General features: G+C 44.3%; 1 protein-coding gene across 1 annotated transcript; it reads left to right on the top strand.

The window, feature by feature from the left end:
• The first annotated feature begins 2,483 nt into the window (after positions 1 to 2,483).
• Positions 2,484 to 13,965, top strand: LOC149460605 (uncharacterized). The gene is made up of 3 exons (XM_089679457.1): positions 2,484 to 2,531; positions 10,614 to 10,778; positions 12,052 to 13,965. Exons 1-3 carry the CDS (start codon positions 2,484 to 2,486, stop codon positions 13,867 to 13,869), a joined length of 2,031 nt encoding a protein of 676 aa, XP_089535583.1. The 3' UTR covers positions 13,870 to 13,965.
• The last annotated feature ends 8,480 nt before the right edge of the window (positions 13,966 to 22,445 follow it).

Genomic DNA, 22,445 nt, shown 5'->3' on the forward strand with positions numbered 1-22,445 from the left:
GTACTGGGTCCTGTTCTATGTAATCTATATGCAAGTGATAGAACTAAAGGGTTGTTGGGTAAGGGGATGTCTCTTTGCCGATGACACAAAGGTGTGTAATAGGGAGGATATCCCTGGAGGTGTCTGTAACATGGAACAGGATTTAGCATTGCAGGAAGATTGGTAAAAAAGTGGAAATTGCAGTTCAATATTTCAAATCTAAAATAATGCACCCAGGAAAAAAGAATCCCTTGAGAAAGTACAACATTGGAGGTACAGTGTTGTCCAGCACTTCAGAAGAAAAGGATTTTGGGTACTTATTTCAGAAGATTGCAAAATGAACAAACAGCATGGCCAGGCAGTGGGGAAAGCGAATAGAATTCTAGGATGCATCACTAGAGGGGTCACCAGTGGGAGGAAGGTATGACAGAATGCGGCATCCGACCTCAGCCCTTCTCACCAACTCGTGACCGAAGGACCAGCCGATCTGCCACTTGCGTAACAATGCCACTCTCAGTTGCGCCCTGAACAAAGATTTTCCAGCTTGTGGGACTACAATCTATGTGCCAGCAGCCTGAGAGCGATTGTTACTGGTTAATTACGCAATTAACCCTTCACACTGCCACCACCACCTTTTTACAGAGAAGGAGGAAACTCACAAATCTTAGCAGTAACACTATGATATTAGTATAAGTGTCTGTAATACACACTGTCACCTCAGACAGGGATATTCAGAGGATTATTACATACAGGAACACTCTTCCAGGGACAGGGATATTCAGAGGATTATTATATACAGGAACACTCTTCCAGGGACAGGGATATTCAGAGGATTATCACATACAGGAGCACTCTTCCATGGTCAGAGATTCTTTAATTTGCATTAAAAGCTTTAGAGACAGTTCAACACTTTTCAGAAAATAGGATTTATTACTAAAAAGGTCAAAATGGTGCAATAAAAATATTTACAAATAAAGATGTAACAAAGATATAAAGAGAGCAATAAAACAACAGAGAAATAAAAGAAAGGAGTTCAGAAGACAGAATGCTTGCAATATCCTTGGTTTGAGCAGAGTCCAATTGTCCGAACAAAAAGATTGCCTTGGCTCTCAAGTCTGTTAGATGTTTTCTGATTGATGTTAAATGAGAGCTGTCTTCTCCAGGCTGTCAGTCTTTTTCTACCATATTAAAGGGGTGTCTCCTGAGAACAAATGACCAATCATCCAGTTTGGGGATGGGTGTTAGGCGGTAACCAAGGTTATGACCAAATCCCTTACAATTTTATACTAAGGTCAATAACCTTCAATAGGTACAGGTAGCATCCTAGCAACTGGCAGATTAATATTTAGAAATATATTCTATACCAGTGGCAGACTGACCATTTGGAAACTCGGGCACTGCCCGAGGGCTCGGGGTGATTAGGGGGCCCCATGAGATTCCCCTGGTACCTTTTTCATAGGCTTTTTTGAGTTTGGGCAAGGACACAGGGGCCCCATGATCCCCTATTGCCCAGGGGCCCCATGAGTTGTCAGTTCACCCCTGTTCGTAACACAAAGATACCAAACATAGCATACCCTTGTCACCCAGGAGGAAAGAGACTGCTTCTTCTCTCTTGTAGGCACTAACATAGTAATGTAAGGTCTTGTGTGACTCATATTAAAATGATCTATCTGTATATATACTTCATATTAATGTGCCCAGTTCCTGCTGAAGTTTATAAATTGTATGAAAAATGACTCTTGTGGAATGTACGTTTTATGGCACGCTCTGCCCTAATAGCCTAACAGGTCATGACTGGCTGAGTTATTGTTTTACAACCGGGCAGAGGGAAGTGGTTTTCCAGCAAACCCCCTGGAACCAGACTAATTAGAGGTTTACAGCCCTGGAGCTGATCTATCTGTGTTTTATTTAGGATAAGAGATCCTGTTGACCTCCGTCAACTTGTAGCTATGCATTCCATGGACAAAGGGATGAGGGAGGACAGAAGGGAACATGGCTGAAACCTAACAAGATGGCTGTCATGTACAACATCTATGCCTCTATTGCACACAATCATCACAGAAGGAGGTCCTGATTCCTCTATATAGATCTTTATATTGCTAGAGGGGTCACCGGCAGGAGGAAGAAGGTCCCGATTCCTCTATATAGATCTTTATATCACTAAAGGGGTCACTGGCAGGAGGAAGGAGGTCCTCATTCTATATAGATCTTTATATCACTAGAGGGGTCACCGGCAGGAGGAAGGAGGTCCTGATTCCTCTATATAGATCTTAATATCACTAGAGGGGTCACCGGCAGGAGGAAGGAGATCATGATTCCTCTAGATAGATCTTTATATCACTAGAGGGGTCACCGGCAGGAGGAAGGAGGTCCCGATTCCTCTATATAGATCTTTATATCACTTGAGGGGTCACCAGCAGGAGGTGGAAGGTCCTGATTCCTCTATATAGATCTTTATATCACTAGAGGGGTCATGAATCATGCTGAGCCCTCTCTGGGTAGTTATGTCTGAGACTGCAGAAGGACCCATGGCTGTTGAGACATCTGACTTGGTTGGTAATTGGTTTTCCATGTGCTCAAGGATTCTTTTGCAACCTCTGCACCATGTAAGACAAGGCAGAGATTGATTGCAGATGTCCCCTATTGCAGAGGCCTCCCTTTCAGACTCCATCATTGGCTGACTGGTACTGTCATGTACCTGATGGGGGACTGAAATGACGAGATTGGCCTTACTTGTGTCACTAGCCCTGACCCCACTGGAAGAGGAACAGAGGGTGTCTAGGGACCAGGGGGACAAGAGCGCCAGCAGGTGTTGTTTGCAGCTCTTGCAATTGGAGACTTTGGAAGACTGATGAACCTCCAATTGAGGCACAGTAGTGATATGCAGAGCTGGTATGGTAGATCACCAGGTGTGCACCAGAGCAAGGCAGGAAGCAGGCATGGGAGACAGGAGCAATGTCATAGGAATAGCCGGGGTCATTAATGGGCGGACAGCAAGGTACCAAATCATAAGCAAGCCAAAGTCAGGAGCAGAGCCGAAGTCAGGAACCAGTATCAAGCAGGGGAGTAATCAGAGTCAGGTCAGGAACAAGCCGGGTCAGCAACAAGGAAATCACACACAGGAATGAGCAGGAAACAGGGAACAGCTGAAGACCAGTCAGCACTCAGCACAGGCAAAGGCACCTTTTAAATAGTCCACCTGGAGCCAATCTTCACCGTGCATGATCGTGCATTTCTGTGCACATGCGCACGTCTAATCACCAGCCGTCTCACGGGAATTCCCTTACAGAGGGGTCACCGGCGAGAGGAAGGAGGTCCTGATTCCTCTATATAGATCTTTATATCACTAGAGGGGTCACCGGCAGGAGGAAGGAGGTCCTGATTCCTCTATATAGATCTTTATATCACTAGAGGGGTCACCGGCAGGAGGAAGGAGGTCCCGATTCCTCTATATAGATCTTTATATCACTAGAGGGGTCACCGGCAGGAGGAAGGAGGTCCTGATTCCTCTATATAGATCTTTATATCACTAGAGGGGTCACCAGCAGGAGGAAGGAGGTCCCGATTCCTCTATATAGATCTTTATATTACTAGAGGGGTCACCAGCAGGAGGAAGGAGGTCCCGATTCCTCTATATAGATCTTTCTATCACTAGAGGGGTCACCGGCAGGAGGAAGGAGGTCCTGATTCCTCTATATAGATCTTTCTATCACTAGAGGGGTCACCAGCAACCTCATTTAGAATACTGTGTCCAGTTCTGGGGACCTCACTTACATAAAGGTATTGATAAGATAGAACGAGTCCAGAGACGGGGAATACAAATAGTGATATCAGGAGAGACTTCAGGAACGTAACATGTCCAGTCTGGAGGAGAGAAGGGAAAGGGGAGACATGACTGAAACCTTTACATACAACAAGGGAGTGAATATGGTTCAGGAGGGCAGGATTTTCAATATAAAACCAAAATGAAGAACACGGGACATGACCTCCAACTAACTGGAGGAAAGTTCACAACTAATCTCAGAAAGTATTATTTTACTGAAAGAGTAGTTGATGCTTGGAATAAATTTCCAGTAGAGGTATTGAGCCAGAGACAAATCACAGAGACCATCACAATAGTACACAATGAATGGTTATGAATGAAAGCCATTCATTGTGTACAACTGTCATATGATCACTGTGATTGGTCATAGCAATCACATGGTACTGGGCTGGCCAGATAAAATGATCTGTCATTTGGTGGACACAGCAGGTGACATATCAAGATATAGCAGAGCCACTAGACTTGGAGGACTTCATATGATGTCCTCCCAGGATGGGAGAGATCCCGCTCAGCTGTCATTCTGCTATAGGCCTGGTGGGAAGCAATTCATTACAGGGGACACTGTACAGGTTCTATATGTAGTCTCGGGGGTCCCTGTGGAAGTCCATGTGTGGACATTTCTACCTATGATAAATGACAGGCTAAACCCACCTGGAGACTTTGTCCACACCTGGAGTGTGCTGAGTTCTTGGAGAACGTCTACACAGTGTTTCCAGATTGACTTTATCACCCCAACGAGCTCGCTCCAGTTCATGGATGTCATCATTATGTTTGGAGGATCTCACCAGTCAGGAGCCTTTCCTGTCATCCTACATGTTCCCTTCTGAGGATTGTTCTATCCTTCCAAACAAATGTATGAAATCATGGATGAGTCCTCCTTCTATGTGATCTAGAAGATCTTCAATCACAATGTCTTTATGGATGAAGTGGATGGCCCAGTTTATATATTATTTATTGCTTTACAGCTTTATTCCCTCCAGGATTCATTCTTTATTTATAGAACCATTCAAGGAAGTGTTCTTACTTTGAGAGATCTCCACCACCATTCCTCTGTGACCATTACATCCTTGTCATTTATGTCTAACATCTTCATTATGAGTGGATTGATAGATATTATTATACTTTACGATGTATTTTTTTTTTTACCCAAAAAGATCTGTTTTGGAGGTCTCTGTTTTATTATGTATTTTGTTTTTATCTTGTGTTCTGTGTCTTTAAGACTTTTCTATCTGTAGTAAAATATATTATTTAAACAGTTGGTTGCATAAGAGTTAGGTTTATTGTTTCTTACTTTTTTTAGTTCTTTTTGATCTTCCCTGGTATCTCTGTAAGGTAGATACAATGCTGGAATGGTTATTAGGGGATGTTTCTCGGGGCTGCAGTTCCTCTGAACTCCACAAGATGGTGATCTCATTTCTCCCCAGACAGGACTGCTCTATGGGATACAGATAGGAAGTGATGTCAGGTACAGACAGGAAGTGATGTCAGGTAGACAGGCCATTCCGAGAGGTGAGTGGGGAGGAAGCAGATCAGAGACATTGGTGGACGTGGCAGCAGAGGAGGTAATAAGATGTTATTTCCTATTTACACCCAGTAACCTCACCGTCACGTCCGTCCTCTTCCTCCATAGTCACGTCCGTCCTCTTCCTCCATAGTCACGTCCGTCCTCTTCCTCCATATTCGTGTCCGTCCTCTTCCTCCATAGTCGTGTCCGTCCTCTTCCTCCATAGTCGTGTCCGTCCTCTTCCTCCATAGTCGTGTCCGTCCTCTTCCTCCATAGTCGTGTCCGTCCTCTTCCTCCATGGTCACGTCCGTCCTCTTCCTCCATGGTCACGTCCGTCCTCTTCCTCCATGGTCACGTCCGTCCTCTTCCTCCATGGTCACGTCCGTCCTCTTCCTCCATGGTCACGTCCGTCCTCTTCCTCCATGGTCACGTCCGTCCTCTTCCTCCATGGTCACGTCCGTCCTCTTCCTCCATAGTCACGTCCGTCCTCTTCCTCCATAGTCACGTCCGTCCTCTTCCTCCATAGTCACTGTCAGGGCTCCGGGGTGTGACCAGAGGTATGTGACTGACGCAGGGAAACGCAGGCTTCAGATAAGTTATAAACAATATAATTTATTAAAGACTAACAATACAAACATAAACGCAGTGCAATACTAAAACATAACACAGTGCAAACGAACCAAACCAAACCACCCATAGATAACAGTACATACAATGCAAGCGTCGTCAGGCAGCCCGGGTCAATAACAATCGGGCAGGTAGGAATAGGGGGTCAGGCAGAGAATGGTCGGGGTCACAAGCCAGGGATGAAACAGGAGAAGTCAGCAGAGGTCCGGAATCAGGCAGGGTCAGCAACGAATCAGTCAGACAGGAACAGGGATGCAGGTAACAAGATACAGGGCCCAGGAAAAACACACACCAAGGCAGAGACTGCAGGTCTGGCCATCCCTTAAATACACCTCCGTAATCAGCTTCAGGTGTTTGGCTGGATGCAAGGTTGAGTCCATTCCTGACAGTCACTGTGATGTCTTTTATCTCCAGCAGATGATGATACACACATATATAGTGTGGGAACCCAGATTAACCCCTTCAGGGGCAGAACATTCCCCCACTTCCGGGGCCGGAACATTCTCCTCATTGTGGAGATAAATTCTAGTAATATGGTCCTCTAAACAAACAGCACTGACAATAAATAGACAAGTGTCATGGAAATTTTGTATTGTTGGTCGAACTTTAAATGTGTCATATATTCGTGTTATTCATATGTCTCTCGTGTGGCTTAATTAAAGCTCTGAAGGCTGCAATTGGGCCATGCGCATGTACAATGTATGTATTACAGTACTCAGCTTGGTAATGGATGAGATGGCAGATCTGCGCTTATAGACCGGCGTGTATGCCACCACGGCATTCGATGCGAATGTCGCTGGCAGTAGACCGTGGGCCTGTATCCACATATCAGCAGCATAGTACCACGTGGGCTTCATAACGCAATGCACAAGCGGTACGAACTCCGCGTGTAGGCTTGTAGGCTTATGCATATCTTACAACCCATTACCAACTTGAAACTGTATCTTGGATGGATGTGTTTTAATAAAGATCGTATCGGGCCCATCCAGGTACAGACTGATATTTTTAGGGAATGCTTGTACAAAGAATTTACATACCAATAGAAGCTAGTAGGACAGGAAATATGACCTCAGATGGCTCATGGGGGGGAAGGGGAGGAGATATGCTCTCCACAGAGGGCTCATGGGAAGGGGAGGAAGTCTGCTGACCTCAGAAGGCTCATGGGGGAGGACCAGTGATAGATAATAGGAAAGGCTATGCTCCAATTGGAATATACATCCTGTGTATAGGCACTCCCCATTGCATTGTTTGGTGGGAGGGGATTGACTTTATTCATGTGGGGGGCATGTGTGTATTTTTAATAAAACAGAGAGCTGGGTCTAAAACCAGCCCTTGATGTGAATTGCAACCATCATCCTGAGAGTGTCGTTTGATCATTCTAGGGTAACAGAGCTCTAATTCCCCCACATCTCAACAGAGCCAAAGTATTTGGATGGGCAGGAATCGTGTAGTTTAGCTGCAGTCGTGGTAAGCGAGATTCGCACAGCTTTATGGGGGATTTCTGCGCATCCAACTGCGAGTACTCACGGTAAGGAGAAATTCGTTAAAGCGAATTTCCAAGACACAAGACAAGGACCATCCTGACCATACATGGCCTACAAAGGGCAATGATGACACTACACAGGCAGGCAATGGGCAATCATTACACTATGCAGCCAACACAATGATGGAGTGCCGGGGTCAGGAGTATGGAGCATAGAGCCCCTTACATTGCTGCTCAGGAGGAAGGAAACATTCCTTTGTAACAGAAAATGTATATAAATCTGAGGCACTTTTAGGAATATCTGGGGTTTCAAAAATGAAAGGAGCTTTATAGGGACTAAAACATTTAATATGTGTAACATTGTTCTGTTTATCTCCTCCTCCCCTCCCCCGCCTGTCTCCAGCACCGCACCCGGGGACTAGCAGGGAGGGGAGATTCCTTGCAGTGTAATGAGAACTGATTGGCTGCTCCTCAGGAAAGGGGAGTGTCCTGTTTATCCTTTCTCCCTTTCACTCCCAGAGCCATTTTGGCATTTTTTGCACATTTAAAAAATCATTTTATCCTGAAGATGACACAAAACCCCCAAAATATCAATCTGAAAGTAGAGACTTTAGAGAATAAAATAGCGGCAGTTCTAATTTTTATGTCACAAAATATTATCACAAAGTCTATGAAATGCCAAATGTCAGTAAAAAATACTCTTAAGCCGATTTCAGGGCATAAAAAGCAATAGATGACCCATTTATGTATAATAATATAAAAGCCGAGGTTGCAGCGAGTAAATAGATATTCAACATGTCAAACCTTAAGTTGTGTGTGCTGAAATGGTGACAACCTTTAGTCCCCGGTATTATCTATAGGGGACACATTTATGGCCCCTTCTAGGTCATCAGTATAGAGTACGGAGGAGGTCTGCTCCTAGAATTATCGCTCTCTTTCTGGTGTGACCGGCGATATGTAACGTGTATCACAATCAATGTTATCACGTGTAGGCGCTCCAGCGTGTGCTCTTAGGTTTGGGTGCGCATATATGTGGGGGAGGGGGGGCCTTAAAATTTTTTAAAGGGAGGAGTTATGTACTTGGTTATAACTTTAATTCTTTGCATTTAAAAAAAACATTTTTACGTAAGGGGACAAAGTCCTCTATGAGATGACGTTTGATGACAGGTTCTCTTTATTGAGACATCCAGGGTCTAAAAGACCCCCAATGTCTCCCCTGTACTCCATTGGATGTAATGTAGTGCACATCGAACCGCATTACATTCTTTGCCGGCCTCGATGGTCGGGAAATCTGTCATAACGTCACTTCTGGGTCAGGACAAGAAGGGAGTGAACATGTCCGCTCTCCTCCATCCCCTCTACCCTCCGACACCCACTGACCCGGGCCCACAGAGCCGGGGAAGCATAGTAGGTACAGGAGAGGTTCACACACACGGGGTGGCAGAGGCTGGCACCTGAAAGGAGAACCCTGTGGCTTGCCCTCAGCAGGGATAAAGATTAAAAACAATACTTGCCCGGTCCCCAGAACTACATGTCCCGGGCGTCGGGTGATGTAAAGTGACCATCCCTGCATGATGAGCCGACATTGACCTCACAGCACTGCCTCAGAACAAACTAGTCATAGGAAGGATCAGATTTATCATTCCTTGTCTGCAGATCTAATACTCATCAAAACCAGTTCAGGGACCAAACAAACCCAACAGAGAAAAGGGGCCCCGGACCTCAAAATTGTAGTAAACACTAAACAGTCCAAACAAAATGTCTTCCCATGGGGGGAGTAGTTCTTCAATGTCCAGCAACCCTCCTATTCCCCCCTCACATCCACATCCTATTATTGTGTGACCAATACCATCCAAATCATTCTTACTTTCATTTCCCAAAGTTATCCGTCTACAAGGAGACCTGTATAGATCACATGATGGCACCAATGAGGATGGAGGAGGACCGGAGTCACATGACTGAGAGGATACTAAACCTCACCCTGGAGATCATCTACCTGCTGACCGGAGAGGTGAGGAGGATTCTGGGAGGTCACATGACATCACTCTTATCTCTATTAATAAAACACAGACCTGACCAGAGAGGTGAGGAGGATTCTGGGAGGTCACATGACATCACTCTTATCTCTATTAATAAAACACAGACTAGACCGGAGAGGTGAGGAGGATTCTGGGAGGTCACATGACATCACTCTCATCTCTATTAATAAAACACAGACCTGACCGGAGAGGTGAGGAGGATTCTGGGAGGTCACATGACATCACTCTCATCTCTATTAATAAAACACAGACCTGACAGGAGAGGTGAGGAGGATTCTGGGAGGTCACATGACATCAATTTCATCTCTATTAATAAAACACAGACCTGACCGGAGAGGTGAGGAGGATTCTGGGAGGTCACATGACATCACTTCTATCTCTATTAATAAAACACAGACCTGACCGGAGAGGTGAGGAGGATTCTGGGAGGTCACATGACGTCACTCTCATCTCTATTAATAAAACACAGACCTGACCGGAGAGGTGAGGTGGATTCTGGGAGGTCACATGACATCACTCTCATCTCTATTAATAAAACACAGACCTGACCGGAGAGGTGAGGAGGATTCTGGGAGGTCACATGACATCACTCTCATCTCTATTAATAAAACACAGACCTGACCGGAGAGGTGAGGAGGATTCTGGGAGGTCACATGACATCACTTCTATCTCTATTAATAAAACACAGACCTGACCGGAGAGGTGAGGAGGATTCTGGGAGGTCACATGACATCAATTTCATCTCTATTAATAAAACACAGACCTGACCGGAGAGGTGAGGAGGATTCTGGGAGGTCACATGACATCACTCTTGTCTATTCTGGTCAATAGACCATTTTATTTTTGCACACATTTAGATGATGTCAGGTGGTTGATATTGTTTTATTTGTCTCCTGATCTGTAGGATTATGTTGTAAAGAAGAAGTCTAGTGGGGAGCCAATCTCAGGAGGATGGAGCAGAACCCAGAGCCTCACCATGGTGCCTCCATCTCATTCTCTGATACCTGAGAGGGAGAAAGAGCAGAAGATTCTGGAACTGACCACCATGATGGTCCATCTGCTGACAGGAGAGGTGAGCGGTGCCGGGAATTCTGGGACATTCTCCAGTAACAGACAAGGGATGTGTCTGGATGGTGACTGTATCATTGTGTGTGTCAGGTTCCTATAAGGTGTCAGGGTGTCACTGTCTATTTCTCCATGGAGGAGTGGGAGTATTTAGAAGGACACAAGGATCTCTACAAGGACGTCATGATGGACAATCAGCCGCCCCTCACATCACCGGGTAAGAGGAGACTTTATTGTAAAGGAGAGAGCAGTACGGAGGATCCACCTAGATCCCCCATCATCTGATAAACACATAGAAACAATGGATTGGGTCTCAGGAGATGGGAGACAGCGGTGTAGGACCTCTGCAGCTTGTCTCATGTGGACATCTAGGCACCACTGCTTGCTGAATACCAATATTATGAGGCCTGACCTTTACACTGTATAATTTATTTTGTACATTCCATACTCCTGACCCCTGCACTATATACTCTGTTGTACATTACATACTCCTGACCCCTGCACTATATACTCTGTTATACATTACATACTCCTGACCCCTGCACTATATACTCTATGTTGTACATTACATACTCCTGACCCCTGCACTATATACTCTGTGTTGTACATTACATCCTCCTGACCCCTGCACTATATACTCTATGTAGTACATTACATACTCCTGACCCCTGCACTATATACTCTGTGTTGTACATTACATACTCCTGACCCCTGCACTATATACTCTATGTTGTACATTACATACTCCTGACCCCTGCACTATATACTCTATGTTGTACATTACATACTCCTGACCCCTGTACTATATACTCTATGTTGTACATTACATACTCCTGACCCCTGCACTATATACTCTATGTTGTACATTACATACTCCTGACCCCTGTACTATATACTCTATGTTGTACATTACATTCTTCTGACCCCTGCACTATATACTCTATGTTGCACATTCCACACTCCTGACTTCTGCTCTCCCCCTCCCCCCACTGCTATATATACACATAATATGTATTCTCTTTTGTTCCCCCATTTCCTCCCAGCTGGACATTTTATATCGGATGATGTGATTGGAGCACAGACTTTTACATGGTGATAATAATGTGATAACATCCTCCAACTTTGGACCCTTAAACAGAAAGTGATAATGAGGGAGGAGTCAATACCCCAATGATGGTGGTCTTCAGGATCAGTCCAGTCTTCATCTTGGTTGTTCTCCCCCCATCCTCACTCTCTGACCTCTGGTGGGGCTCAGCCCCGCTGTTCTTCATGACTAAATCGTGGACTAAATAAGGAAGTGCAGTACTTCTTGTGCTGGGAAGATGGTGATGAGTGATAGAGGGGGTGGGGACCCTCGTCCTATAATCCCCTCATCACTGTCCCTCCTATAAAAGACAGTTCTGGTTGTTTCCTCACTCTCTGACTAAGGTCCATGAATAAGGAAATGACCTGGTAGGAGATCAGAGGAGCCATTTCCTAGTTCCCTTGAGGGTGGAATTGTAAGCTCCTCAGAGCCCAAGCTGCCTGATGTGTGTGGAGTCCTGGTTTGGGGGAACCAATCAGCTCCTGTCTAGTAATCCTCTGTCTTTGTATTTTAGTCCATGGCCGGGAGATGAGGAAAACCTCCGAGGATTGTCTCACTTTGTCTCCAGACTGGAAAGTAGAAGATGAGGACATCACACAGTATAGTCCAGGAGAAAACCCGGCTCCCTCCAATGTCCATCCGGCACCACCCAGTGTAGATGGACCATCGGATTCCTCGTATCCTGAGGAACCTCAGACTGTGCGGGACCGGGCCGGCCTTCCAACAGGGAAGAAGTTCTCCTGTACTGAGTGTGGGAAATGTTTCCGTTATAAATTTGGTCTTAATAGGCATCAGAGATCTCACACGGGGGAGAAGCCATATTCCTGTCCTGAGTGCGGGAAATGTTTTTCACAGAAATACGGTCTTCACACACATCAGAGATCTCACACGGGGGAGAAGCCGTATTCCTGTCCTGAGTGTGGGAAATGTTTTTCAACTAAGTACTATCTTTACGCACATCAGAGATCTCACACGGGGGAGAAACCATATTCCTGTCCTGAGTGCGGGAAATGTTTTTCACAGAAATACGGTCTTCACACACATCAGAGATCTCACACGGGGGAGAAGCCGTATTCCTGTCCTGAGTGTGGGAAATGTTTTTCAACTAAGTACTATCTTTACGCACATCAGAGATCTCACACGGGAGAGAAGCTGTATTCCTGTCCTGAGTGTGGGAAATGTTTCCGTTATAAATTTGGTCTTAATAGGCATCAGAGATCTCACACGGGGGAGAAGCCATATTCCTGTCCTCAGTGCGGGAAATGTTTTTCACAGAAATACGGTCTTCACACACATCAGAGATCTCACACGGGGGAGAAGCCGTATTCCTGTCCTGAGTGTGGGAAATGTTTTTCAACTAAGTACTATCTTTACGCACATCAGAGATCTCACACGGGAGAGAAGCTGTATTCCTGTCCTGAGTGTGGGAAATGTTTTTCAACTAAGTACTATCTTTACACACATCAGAGATCTCACACGGTGGAGAAGCCGTATTCCTGTTCTGAGTGCGGGAAATGTTTTTCATGCAAGTCCCGTCTTTCCATACATCAGAGGTCTCACACAGGGGAAAAGCCGTATTCCTGTCCTGAGTGCGGGGTATGTTTTTCAGCGAAGGCCAATCTTCAGAAACATCAGAGATGTCACATGGGGGAAATGCCATATTCGTGTCCTGAATGCGGGAAATGTTTTTCAGTGAAGTCCAGTCTTCAGAAACATCAGAAATCTCACACAGGGGAGAAGTCATATTCCTGTTCTGAGTGCAGGAAATGTTTTTCAGATAAGTCCAATCTGTACATACATCAGAGATCTCACACAGGGGAGAAGCCATATTTCTGTTCTGATTGTGGGAAATGTTTTTCACAGACATCTGATCTTTACAGACATCAAAGATCTCACATGGGGGAGAAGCCGTATTCCTGTTCTGAGTGCGGGAAATGTTTTTCACAGAAGTCCAGTCTTAACACACATCAAAGATATCACACAGGGGAGAAGCCGTATTCCTGCCCTGAGTGCGGGAAATGTTTTTCACAGAAGTCCAGTTTTTACTCACATCAGAGATCTCACACGGGGGAGAAGCCATATTCCTGTTTGGAGTGTGGGAAATGTTTTGCAGAAAAATCAAAACTTGTCAGACATCAGAAGTCTCATGTGGTTGAAAAGCCATTTTCCTGTCTTGATTGCAGGAAATGTTTTTTGAAGAAGTCCAGTCTTTACACACATCAGAGGTCTCACACGGGAAAGAAGCCACTTTCCTGTCCTGAGTGAGGGAAATGTTCCTGTTAGAAGCCTTCCATAACCTAATATCATTACTAACATATGTATGAATGTGTTGGATCTTAATAAAATAATTGATTTATTATATTTCAATTTTTCTAGATTTGGAAAAGTGAGATAAACAGACTATTGTTAGTCTATGTGAATACATATGTATATGGATATATATCTTGGGTTTGTTCTCTACATTCTAGTAACATGTGGTAGTAATTAGTCATGAATTGGTTAGCTGGCTTCCCTCCCCCATCTCTGTGGGGAGGAGATAAAGTTTCACTAATAGGAGAATTGTAAGAATCTATTTCATACATGGTAAGCATACACATTTTATACTGTAATATTTCTTGATTAGGATATTTCTATATGATATAACTTTTATATTAAGATTACTTTTGGGAGAATATATATCTGTATAGTATATATGTGTAACACATCCCATCCCCCCTGACTGATGGAATGTCAGTGAAGGTTTGATTAGAGGTCCCAAGGATTCATTTTCAGACTCTCTCCTAGGGGAGGGGAGAAGACTGAAGGTTTGTTCTATACATCTGTCACCAGATATTATTGTGGGACTATAAGAACCAGAGAGGAAAACCAGCCAACTTTTAGGAGAAGGTGGGGGCTGAATTGCTCCTTTATAGAGCAGAACAAAGACTTTTTGGTGGCACACTTTTTAGAAGCTGGGCTGAGGAGACTACAGATTCACACAAACAATTTTACATACAATTTTTTTCTCAAGAACTTAACTATATTTTTGGACATTATCTAAACATTCTGAATTCCAGTATTTTATTTCTAATTGTATGCAATATTATTATTAAACACATTTTTGAGTTTATGTAAGAGTTGTTATTGGGAAAGTTAAGGCTGATCAATGTACAGTGGGGATGGAAAGTTTGGGCACCCCAGCTAAAAATGTGTATTAATGTGCATAAAGAAGCCAAGGAAAGATGGAAAAATCTCCAAAAGGCATCAAATTACAGATCAGACATTCTTATATGTCAACAAAAGTTAGATTTTATTTCCATCATTTACACTTTCAAAATAACAGAAAACAAAAAAATGGCGTCCGCAAAAGTTTGGGCCCCCTGTAGAGTTAATATCTTGTACTGCCCCCTTTGGCAAGTATCACAGCTTGTAAACGCTTTTTGTAGCCAGCCAAGAGTCTTTCAATTCTTGTTTGAGGTATCTTTGCCCATTCTTCCTTACAAAAGTCTTCCAGTTCTTTGAGATTTCTGGGCTGTCTGTCACGCACGGCTCTTTTAAGGTCTATCCATAGATTTTCAATGATGTTGAGGTCAGGAGATTGTGAAGGCCATGGCAAAACCTTCAGTTTACGCCTCTTGATGTAATCCCCCGTGGATTTCGGGGTGTGTTTAGGATCATTATCCATTTGTAGAAGCCATCCTCTCTTTAACTTCAGCTTTTTCACAGATGGCATCAGGTTACCATCCAAAATTTGCTGAAATTTTATTGAATCCATTTTTCTTTCTACTCGTGAGATGTTCCCTGTGCCACTGGCTGCAACACAACCCCAAAGCATGATTGATCCAACCCCATGCTTAACAGTTGGACAGAGGTTCTTTTCATTAAATTCTGTGCCCCTTCTTCTCCAAACGTACCTTTGCTCATTCCGGCCAAAAAGTTCAATTTTAACCTCATCGGTCCACAGAACTTGTTTCCAAAATGCATCAGGCTTGTCTAGATGTTCATTTGCAAAGTTCAAACGATGATTTTTGTGGTGAGGACGTAGAAGAGGTTTTCTCCTGATGACTCTTCCACGAAGACCATATTTGTACAAGTATCTCTTTATAGTGGAATAGTGACCACAATTCCAGTGTCTGCCAGATCTTTCTGGAGGGATCGTGCAGTCAAACATGGGTTTTGAATTGTTTTTCTCCCAGTCCTGCGAGCTGTTCTGTCTGATATTTTTCTTGGTCTTCCAGATCTTGCTTTAACTTCCACTGTTCCTGATGACTGCCATTTCTTAATTACATTCCGAACAGAGGATATTGACATCTGAAAACGCTTTGCTATCTTCTTATAGCCTTCTCCAGCTTTGTGAGCGTCAACTATTTTCAGTTTCAGTTTTCTAGACAACCCATGGTGCTGATTGTTGGGGCAAGGTCAGATGAGTCTGGGCATTTAAAACCTTTGAGATTGACATCACCTGGTCTTCCCAGACGATGATTGAGAACAATCCATGACACTGGCAGGTCTCAGCTTGGCAAAGGGGGCAGTGCATGCTATAAATTCTGCAGGGTGCCCAAACTTTTGCAGACGCCATTTTTTTGTTTTCTGTTATTTTGAAAGTGTAAATGATGGAAATAAAATCTAACTTTTGTTGACATATTATAAGAATGTCTAATCTGTAATTTGATGCCTTTTGGAGATTTTTCCATCTTTCCTTGGCTTCTTTATGCACATTAATACAAATTTTTAGCTGGGGTGCCCAAACTTTCCATCCCCACTGTACATACAAATATGGATTACAGTCCGAACATAGACACAATATGCAGCATCCCGTTTTCAAGACGGGCTATGGGTTTGAATCAGGGTGGATTTGATTTAAATCAAACTGATTTAAATCACGATTTAAATCCTAGTTTTCTACATAAAGACTAATTCTTGCCGGTATAACTTTAATATACAAGTAGATGAAGATTTTTAGAATAACAACTTTTCATATTAGTTTTTTTATCCCCAGTTTAATAGGTTCATCATTCTTATTTGGACAACTTTTCTGTTGTACTTAGGAAGGAGAAAAATAATCATTCCCTTAATAATAACAATGTAAATAGATTTATTCAACTGAAACAACAACATTCCAGCATATGTGATTCGCTTAAACATCCATGTTTGTTAACTAAATTGGCTAAACAAAATATATATATTTTAAGAAACTTAGACTGTCAGCCCCTCCCTCCTCACACTGTCGGCCCCTCCCTCCTCACACTGTCGGCCCCTCCCTCCTCACACTGTCGGCCCCTTCCTCCTCACACTGTCGGCCCCTTCCTCCTCGAACTGTCGGCCCCTCACTCCTCGCACTGTCGGCCCCTCCCCCCTCGCACTGTCGGCCCCTCCCCCCTCGCACTGTCGGCCCCTTCCCCCTCGCACTGTCGGCCCCTCCCTCCTCGCACTGTCGACCCCTCCCTCCTCACACTGTCGGCCCCTTCCTCCTCGCACTTAGTTTCACTTTCTTCTTGTGCAGATCTATTCCACTCCAAACAATCAGAAAAATATTGTTTCTATTCTATTCACTGAACTTCTTGCACCTTGGCACTGAAGGGGTTGATTCTGTATTCATAGGTGTGTAGAAGTTAGGATGAAGGTCTTTTTCTTAACTCTGTTCCTGTTATAACATTTTTGCTGTGAAGAAGAGGCATGTGATCTCCGCTGAGTCAAATTCAGTTTTGAGAACTGCAAAAGTAAACCAACATCTGTGATAATATCTTGTAGGCAGAGAAACCGCCCAATAATCTTACAGAAACATCTGGAGAGCGACATTGTGAATGGAGTCATGGAATTTATGTACCAGAAACCTCTGGAGAGTGTGACATTGTGAATGGAGTCATGGGATTTATGTACCAGAAACCTCTGGAGAGCGCGACATTGTGAATGGATTCATGGGATTTATGTACCAGAAACCTCTGGAGAGCGCGACATTGTGAATGGATTCATGGGATTTATGTACCAGAAACCTCTGGAGAGCGCGACATTGTGAATGGAGTCATGGAATTTATGTACCAGAAACCTCTGGAGAGCGTGACATTGTGAATGGATTCAGGGAATTTATGTACCAGAAACCTCTGGAGAGCGTGACATTGTGAATGGATTCAGGGAGTTTATGTACCAGAAACCTCTGGAGAGCGCGACATTGTGAATGGAGTCATGGAATTTATGTACCAGAAACCTCTGGAGAGCGCGACATTGTGAATGGATTCATGGAATTTATGTACCAGAAACCTCTGGAGAGTGTGACATTGTGAATGGATTCATGGGATTTATGTACCAGAAACCTCTGGAGAGCGTGACATTGTGAATGGATTCATGGGATTTATGTACCAGAAACCTCTGGAGAGCGTGACATTGTGAATGGATTCATGGGATTTATGTACCAGAAACCTCTGGAGAGCGTGACATTGTGAATGGATTCAGGGAATTTATGTACCAGAAACCTCTGGAGAGCGCGACATTGTGAATGGATTCATGGAATTTATGTACCAGAAACCTCTGGAGAGCGTGACATTGTGAATGGATTCATGGAATTTATTTACCAAAAAAATTAAACATATACAGCCTTATTCTACATAATAAAAAAAAAACAAATCTTTATTTCATGATGGAATAACCTTTGGATGGTAATATATTTTTCTCAAAAAGCATTTTATTTAAAAAAATCTGATTTAAATTTAAAAAATCCACTTCCGGTTCCGGCGCCGCATGAGCTAGGGGACAGATCCCACGGCTGCGGACACACCGGCTTATAAATACCTCCCCCTGCACCGAGGGACCTACCTGTCAGGCACGGGAGTGCCTCTAAGTCTCCCCCATCCGATCCCGGATGGATAGATATCTGCGGCCGGCGGCACCCGGCCCTGATCCCGCGGCTCGGTCCCTGGGGAACATCTCTCCCCCTCTTGCAGCCAAAATTTCCGCCGCACACGATCAGTGCAGCATTAGCATTAGCTGCAACAGGGACGACAGCACGGATGCCAGACTGGCAGGCATGGAGACTGAGCCTGCAGCATATCCAGGAGCAGGTAGGGGGGTCTCACAACTGTCACACACCTCTCCACCAGGGCAGGCTGATACCAGTGGTCCTATGGACCAATATGAAAAAATTGCACAGGCAGTGGCCTCATTATTGCTACCTACCATCACAGAGGCAGTAGACAGGGCCGTTACGCAGGGCATAGAACAACTGAGCAGGGACCTGGGAGAAAATGTCAAACGCATAACTGAAGCGGAGCAGCGCATCTCTGATCTGGAGGATGAGGTCCAAGCGATACAGGCGGGGGCCACACATTCAAAGCGGGCGCAACAAACCATAATGGACAAACTAGATGATCTAGAAAACCGCTCTCACAGGAACAACCTGCGTGTCATAGGCCTTCCAGAATCCTACAATTCAGATTCATTGTCTGATATCTGCTCTAAACGCATACCGGCAGCCTTAGGTATCACGACTCCATGCCAGGTTGAACGGGCACATCGTTTGGGCGCACCCTCCAACGACAGACGCACACCCCGTTCGACAATAGTCAAATATCTCAATTACGCTGACCGGTCGGCCATACTCAATTCCTTTCACAACTCAGATTATTATTGCAGATTATTCTCAAGAAGCATCTCGTAGGAGAAAATCGTTTCAACAGATTTGCGGCATATTATTCCAAAAAGGGATCAAATTTACCTTAGTGTATCCTGCTACACTCCGCTTCACCACACCTACAGGAGAGCCTAAATCATTTGCACATCCAGAGGAAGCCCTTCTATTCCTTCAACATGATAATTTATTGGATGTCGCCAGCCCTCTGCTATCACAGCGTTCACGAGATCCCACCCCGAGAGACCAGCGTAGCCCAAGAAAGGAACTGCCAAAACGCCAACGGGTCAATTTTACCTCAGCAAAACAAAGACCACCCTGAGAGCTGATGCTCCCGTCACCTAGGCAGCTGCTCACAATTTGTCCCCCAGGTTAATGTTCTCTTGAGCCTTCTTTTGCTCCTAATTTGAGGTTAAGCTAGGAAATAATTAGGCTTTGTTGCCATGTTTGCCTTTAGCCATTTCATGTTACTGTTGCGGCTGCGTCTTGGCGCATTTCCTTGCCTGCGATACTGAGGTTGAGGCCAGGACGAGCTGCCCCTCCTTCAAAGATGGTCCAGGCGACCATCGGGTTTACTCACTTGCCACTAATATTATTATTGTATTGGTTAATGCAGCCTCTTGGTGCAGAATGCACACCCTATCACTTCCAGTAACGTGGGCGAGGATAGGAGCTAACATGCGGAATAATGTGAAGTCCTTCATGCCTAGACAGTTTATTGTATATATTGTATTTTTGCTGGACCCCTGTTGGGTCATAACGAGATGTGTATCTTTCCATCCTCTCTCTTCTTTTTCCTCCCTTCTTATCTTTATTTCTATTTTCTGCTTACCCGGGGACCTTCTGGAGCCTCCTTCATCTACAACACAACGAGAGATTAGGACATATAGCGATACCCTAAGAGAGTTGACACCAAGTAGCATTGCTTTTAATTCACCTCTGAACACCTATATACCCGAGCCTCCATGACCCGTATAATATCGTGGAACGTTAAGGGCCTAAGATCCCCCCACAAGCGTATGGCTATTCTTCGCCATCTTAAACGATTGAAAACGGACATCGCATTTCTGCAAGAAACACATCTGACACAATCAGACTTTTCACGTCTCAAAAAACTATGGGTGGGTCAAGTATTGGGATCTCCCTCGCAGAGAGGTAAAGCGGGAGGAATCATTCTTATACATAAGCGTCTTACTCCAGACATTCTAACACTAGCTGCGGATGATGAGGGACGATATGTGGCGGCGCATGTCAAGTTGGGAGCCTCCTCCTTAGCATTCGTCAACATATATGCCCCAAACTCTTCACCTAAGCCCTTCTTTCAAGACATATCCTCTAGAATAGGGAATCTCTTGCACCTCCTGCTCGTGATGGGAGGTGACTTTAATCTATGTATGAATACACAGGAAGATCAACTCAAATCTTCCACCTCAATTCACCTATCTCCCCCCAACACCCCCCCAACACACGTTATTAAAAAACTTTACAGAGGCACTACAACTCACAGACGTATGGCGTCTGAGTCATCCAGAAGGAAGAGAATTTACTTTCTTTTCTCCTGTTCATCATACCTTGTCCAGAATTGACTATTTCTTTGTCAATCCCGTCTTATTAAACAACGTTACAGAATCTACTATACATGACATAGCAATCTCTGATCATTCCCCGATCTCTCTATCAGTCCAGACACTACAACCTCCACTCCATACAGCCACATGGAGCTTCCCTTCATATTTAGCAAATGATCAGGATTTGCTTCGGGTACTGAATGCCGCCTGGAACGAGTATTGTGATACTAATGCAGAGCACCGAGATAACCCCAATCTATTCTGGGAGACGGGCAAGGCTGTGTTACGAGGCAGAATTATTGCATTTGCTGCAACGTACAAGAAAAACCTACTTCAAAATTATACGGAAGCAAGTGCTAGTCTAAGACAAGCTCAAAAGGATTTGGCAAGTCTCAACTCTCCTGATCATAGGAAAGCTTGGACGGAGGCCAAACAACGCTTTGATACATGGGCAGCAGCTCAAGAAGCTACACGACAATCCTATAGTGACCTTCAATTCCATAAATTCGGCAATAAGCCAGGCAAGCTACTAGCAAGACTATGCAAAAAACTGTACACTCCCACCCTCTTTACATCTCTGAAAGACACACAGAGGCAATTAAAAAGTGACCCTTCAGATATTATTTCTATATTGGAAAATTTTTACCAAAATCTTTATGGCCCAGACCCTATAGATACTGCTAGAGCCACCTCCTTTCTGGATCAAATCTCGTTACCTCATTTAGACACAATGACACTTCAAACTCTAAACGCCCCCATTACTCAATCGGACATCTCTTTAGCCATTAAAACTCTCACAAATGGCAAAGCTCCCGGACCCGATGGCTACACAGCCGAATTTTATAATCTTATGGCCAAAACCCTTTCCGCCACCTTGCAATCGGTGTTTCAATCAATCCAGGGAGGGGAGGGCTATTTACCCTCCGGATCTCAAGCACACATAAAACTGATTGCCAAAAAAGACAAAGATCCATCGGACCCCGAATCATATCGGCCGATTTCTCTACTGAACCTAGACGCAAAACTCCTGTCAAAAATTATTGCTTCACGACTTGCAACTATACTACCCAACCTTATACATTCTTCACAAGCGGGTTTTATACTGGGTCGATCGGCAACATCAAATATCTGTAAAGTGTTGTCGGTTCTAAACCAAGCCTCTAGTGTTACATCTCTGGATACAGCAATTGTCTCATTGGACGCTGAGAAGACATTTGACAATGTAAATTTCGAAATGGCTTTTCTTGACACTACAGAGGTTTGGATTTGAGGGCTCTGTTATGCATCTGATCCAAGCAATGTATTCATCCCCAACAGCTCAGGTGGTAGCGGCTGGCCTCACATCTAACCCGATTCAGTTGCACAAGGGCACTAGACAGGGATGTCCTTTATCCCCCCTACTTTTCAACCTGGCCCTGGAACCATTAGCGTGCTTCCTATTATTTCAATCTGAACTTCATGGTATCATAATTAACCAACAGGAGCTGAGACTTGCTTTATTCACAAATGATATTTTAATCTTCACCTCTAACCCATCCTTGGACCTGCCATACATACAGCTTGTCTTCTCCTCCTTCCGGCTGTGTTCGGGACTCCAAATAAACTTTTATAAAAGTGAGGTGCTTCCACTATGCCAATCACGCCCTCCGCTCTGGACTCAATACTCAGTCTTT

This window comes from Staurois parvus, unplaced genomic scaffold (assembly GCF_062004578.1).
Source record: "Staurois parvus isolate SC_StPar_1 unplaced genomic scaffold, SC_StPar_1.0 ptg000224l, whole genome shotgun sequence".
Taxonomy (NCBI): Eukaryota; Metazoa; Chordata; class Amphibia; order Anura; family Ranidae; genus Staurois; species Staurois parvus.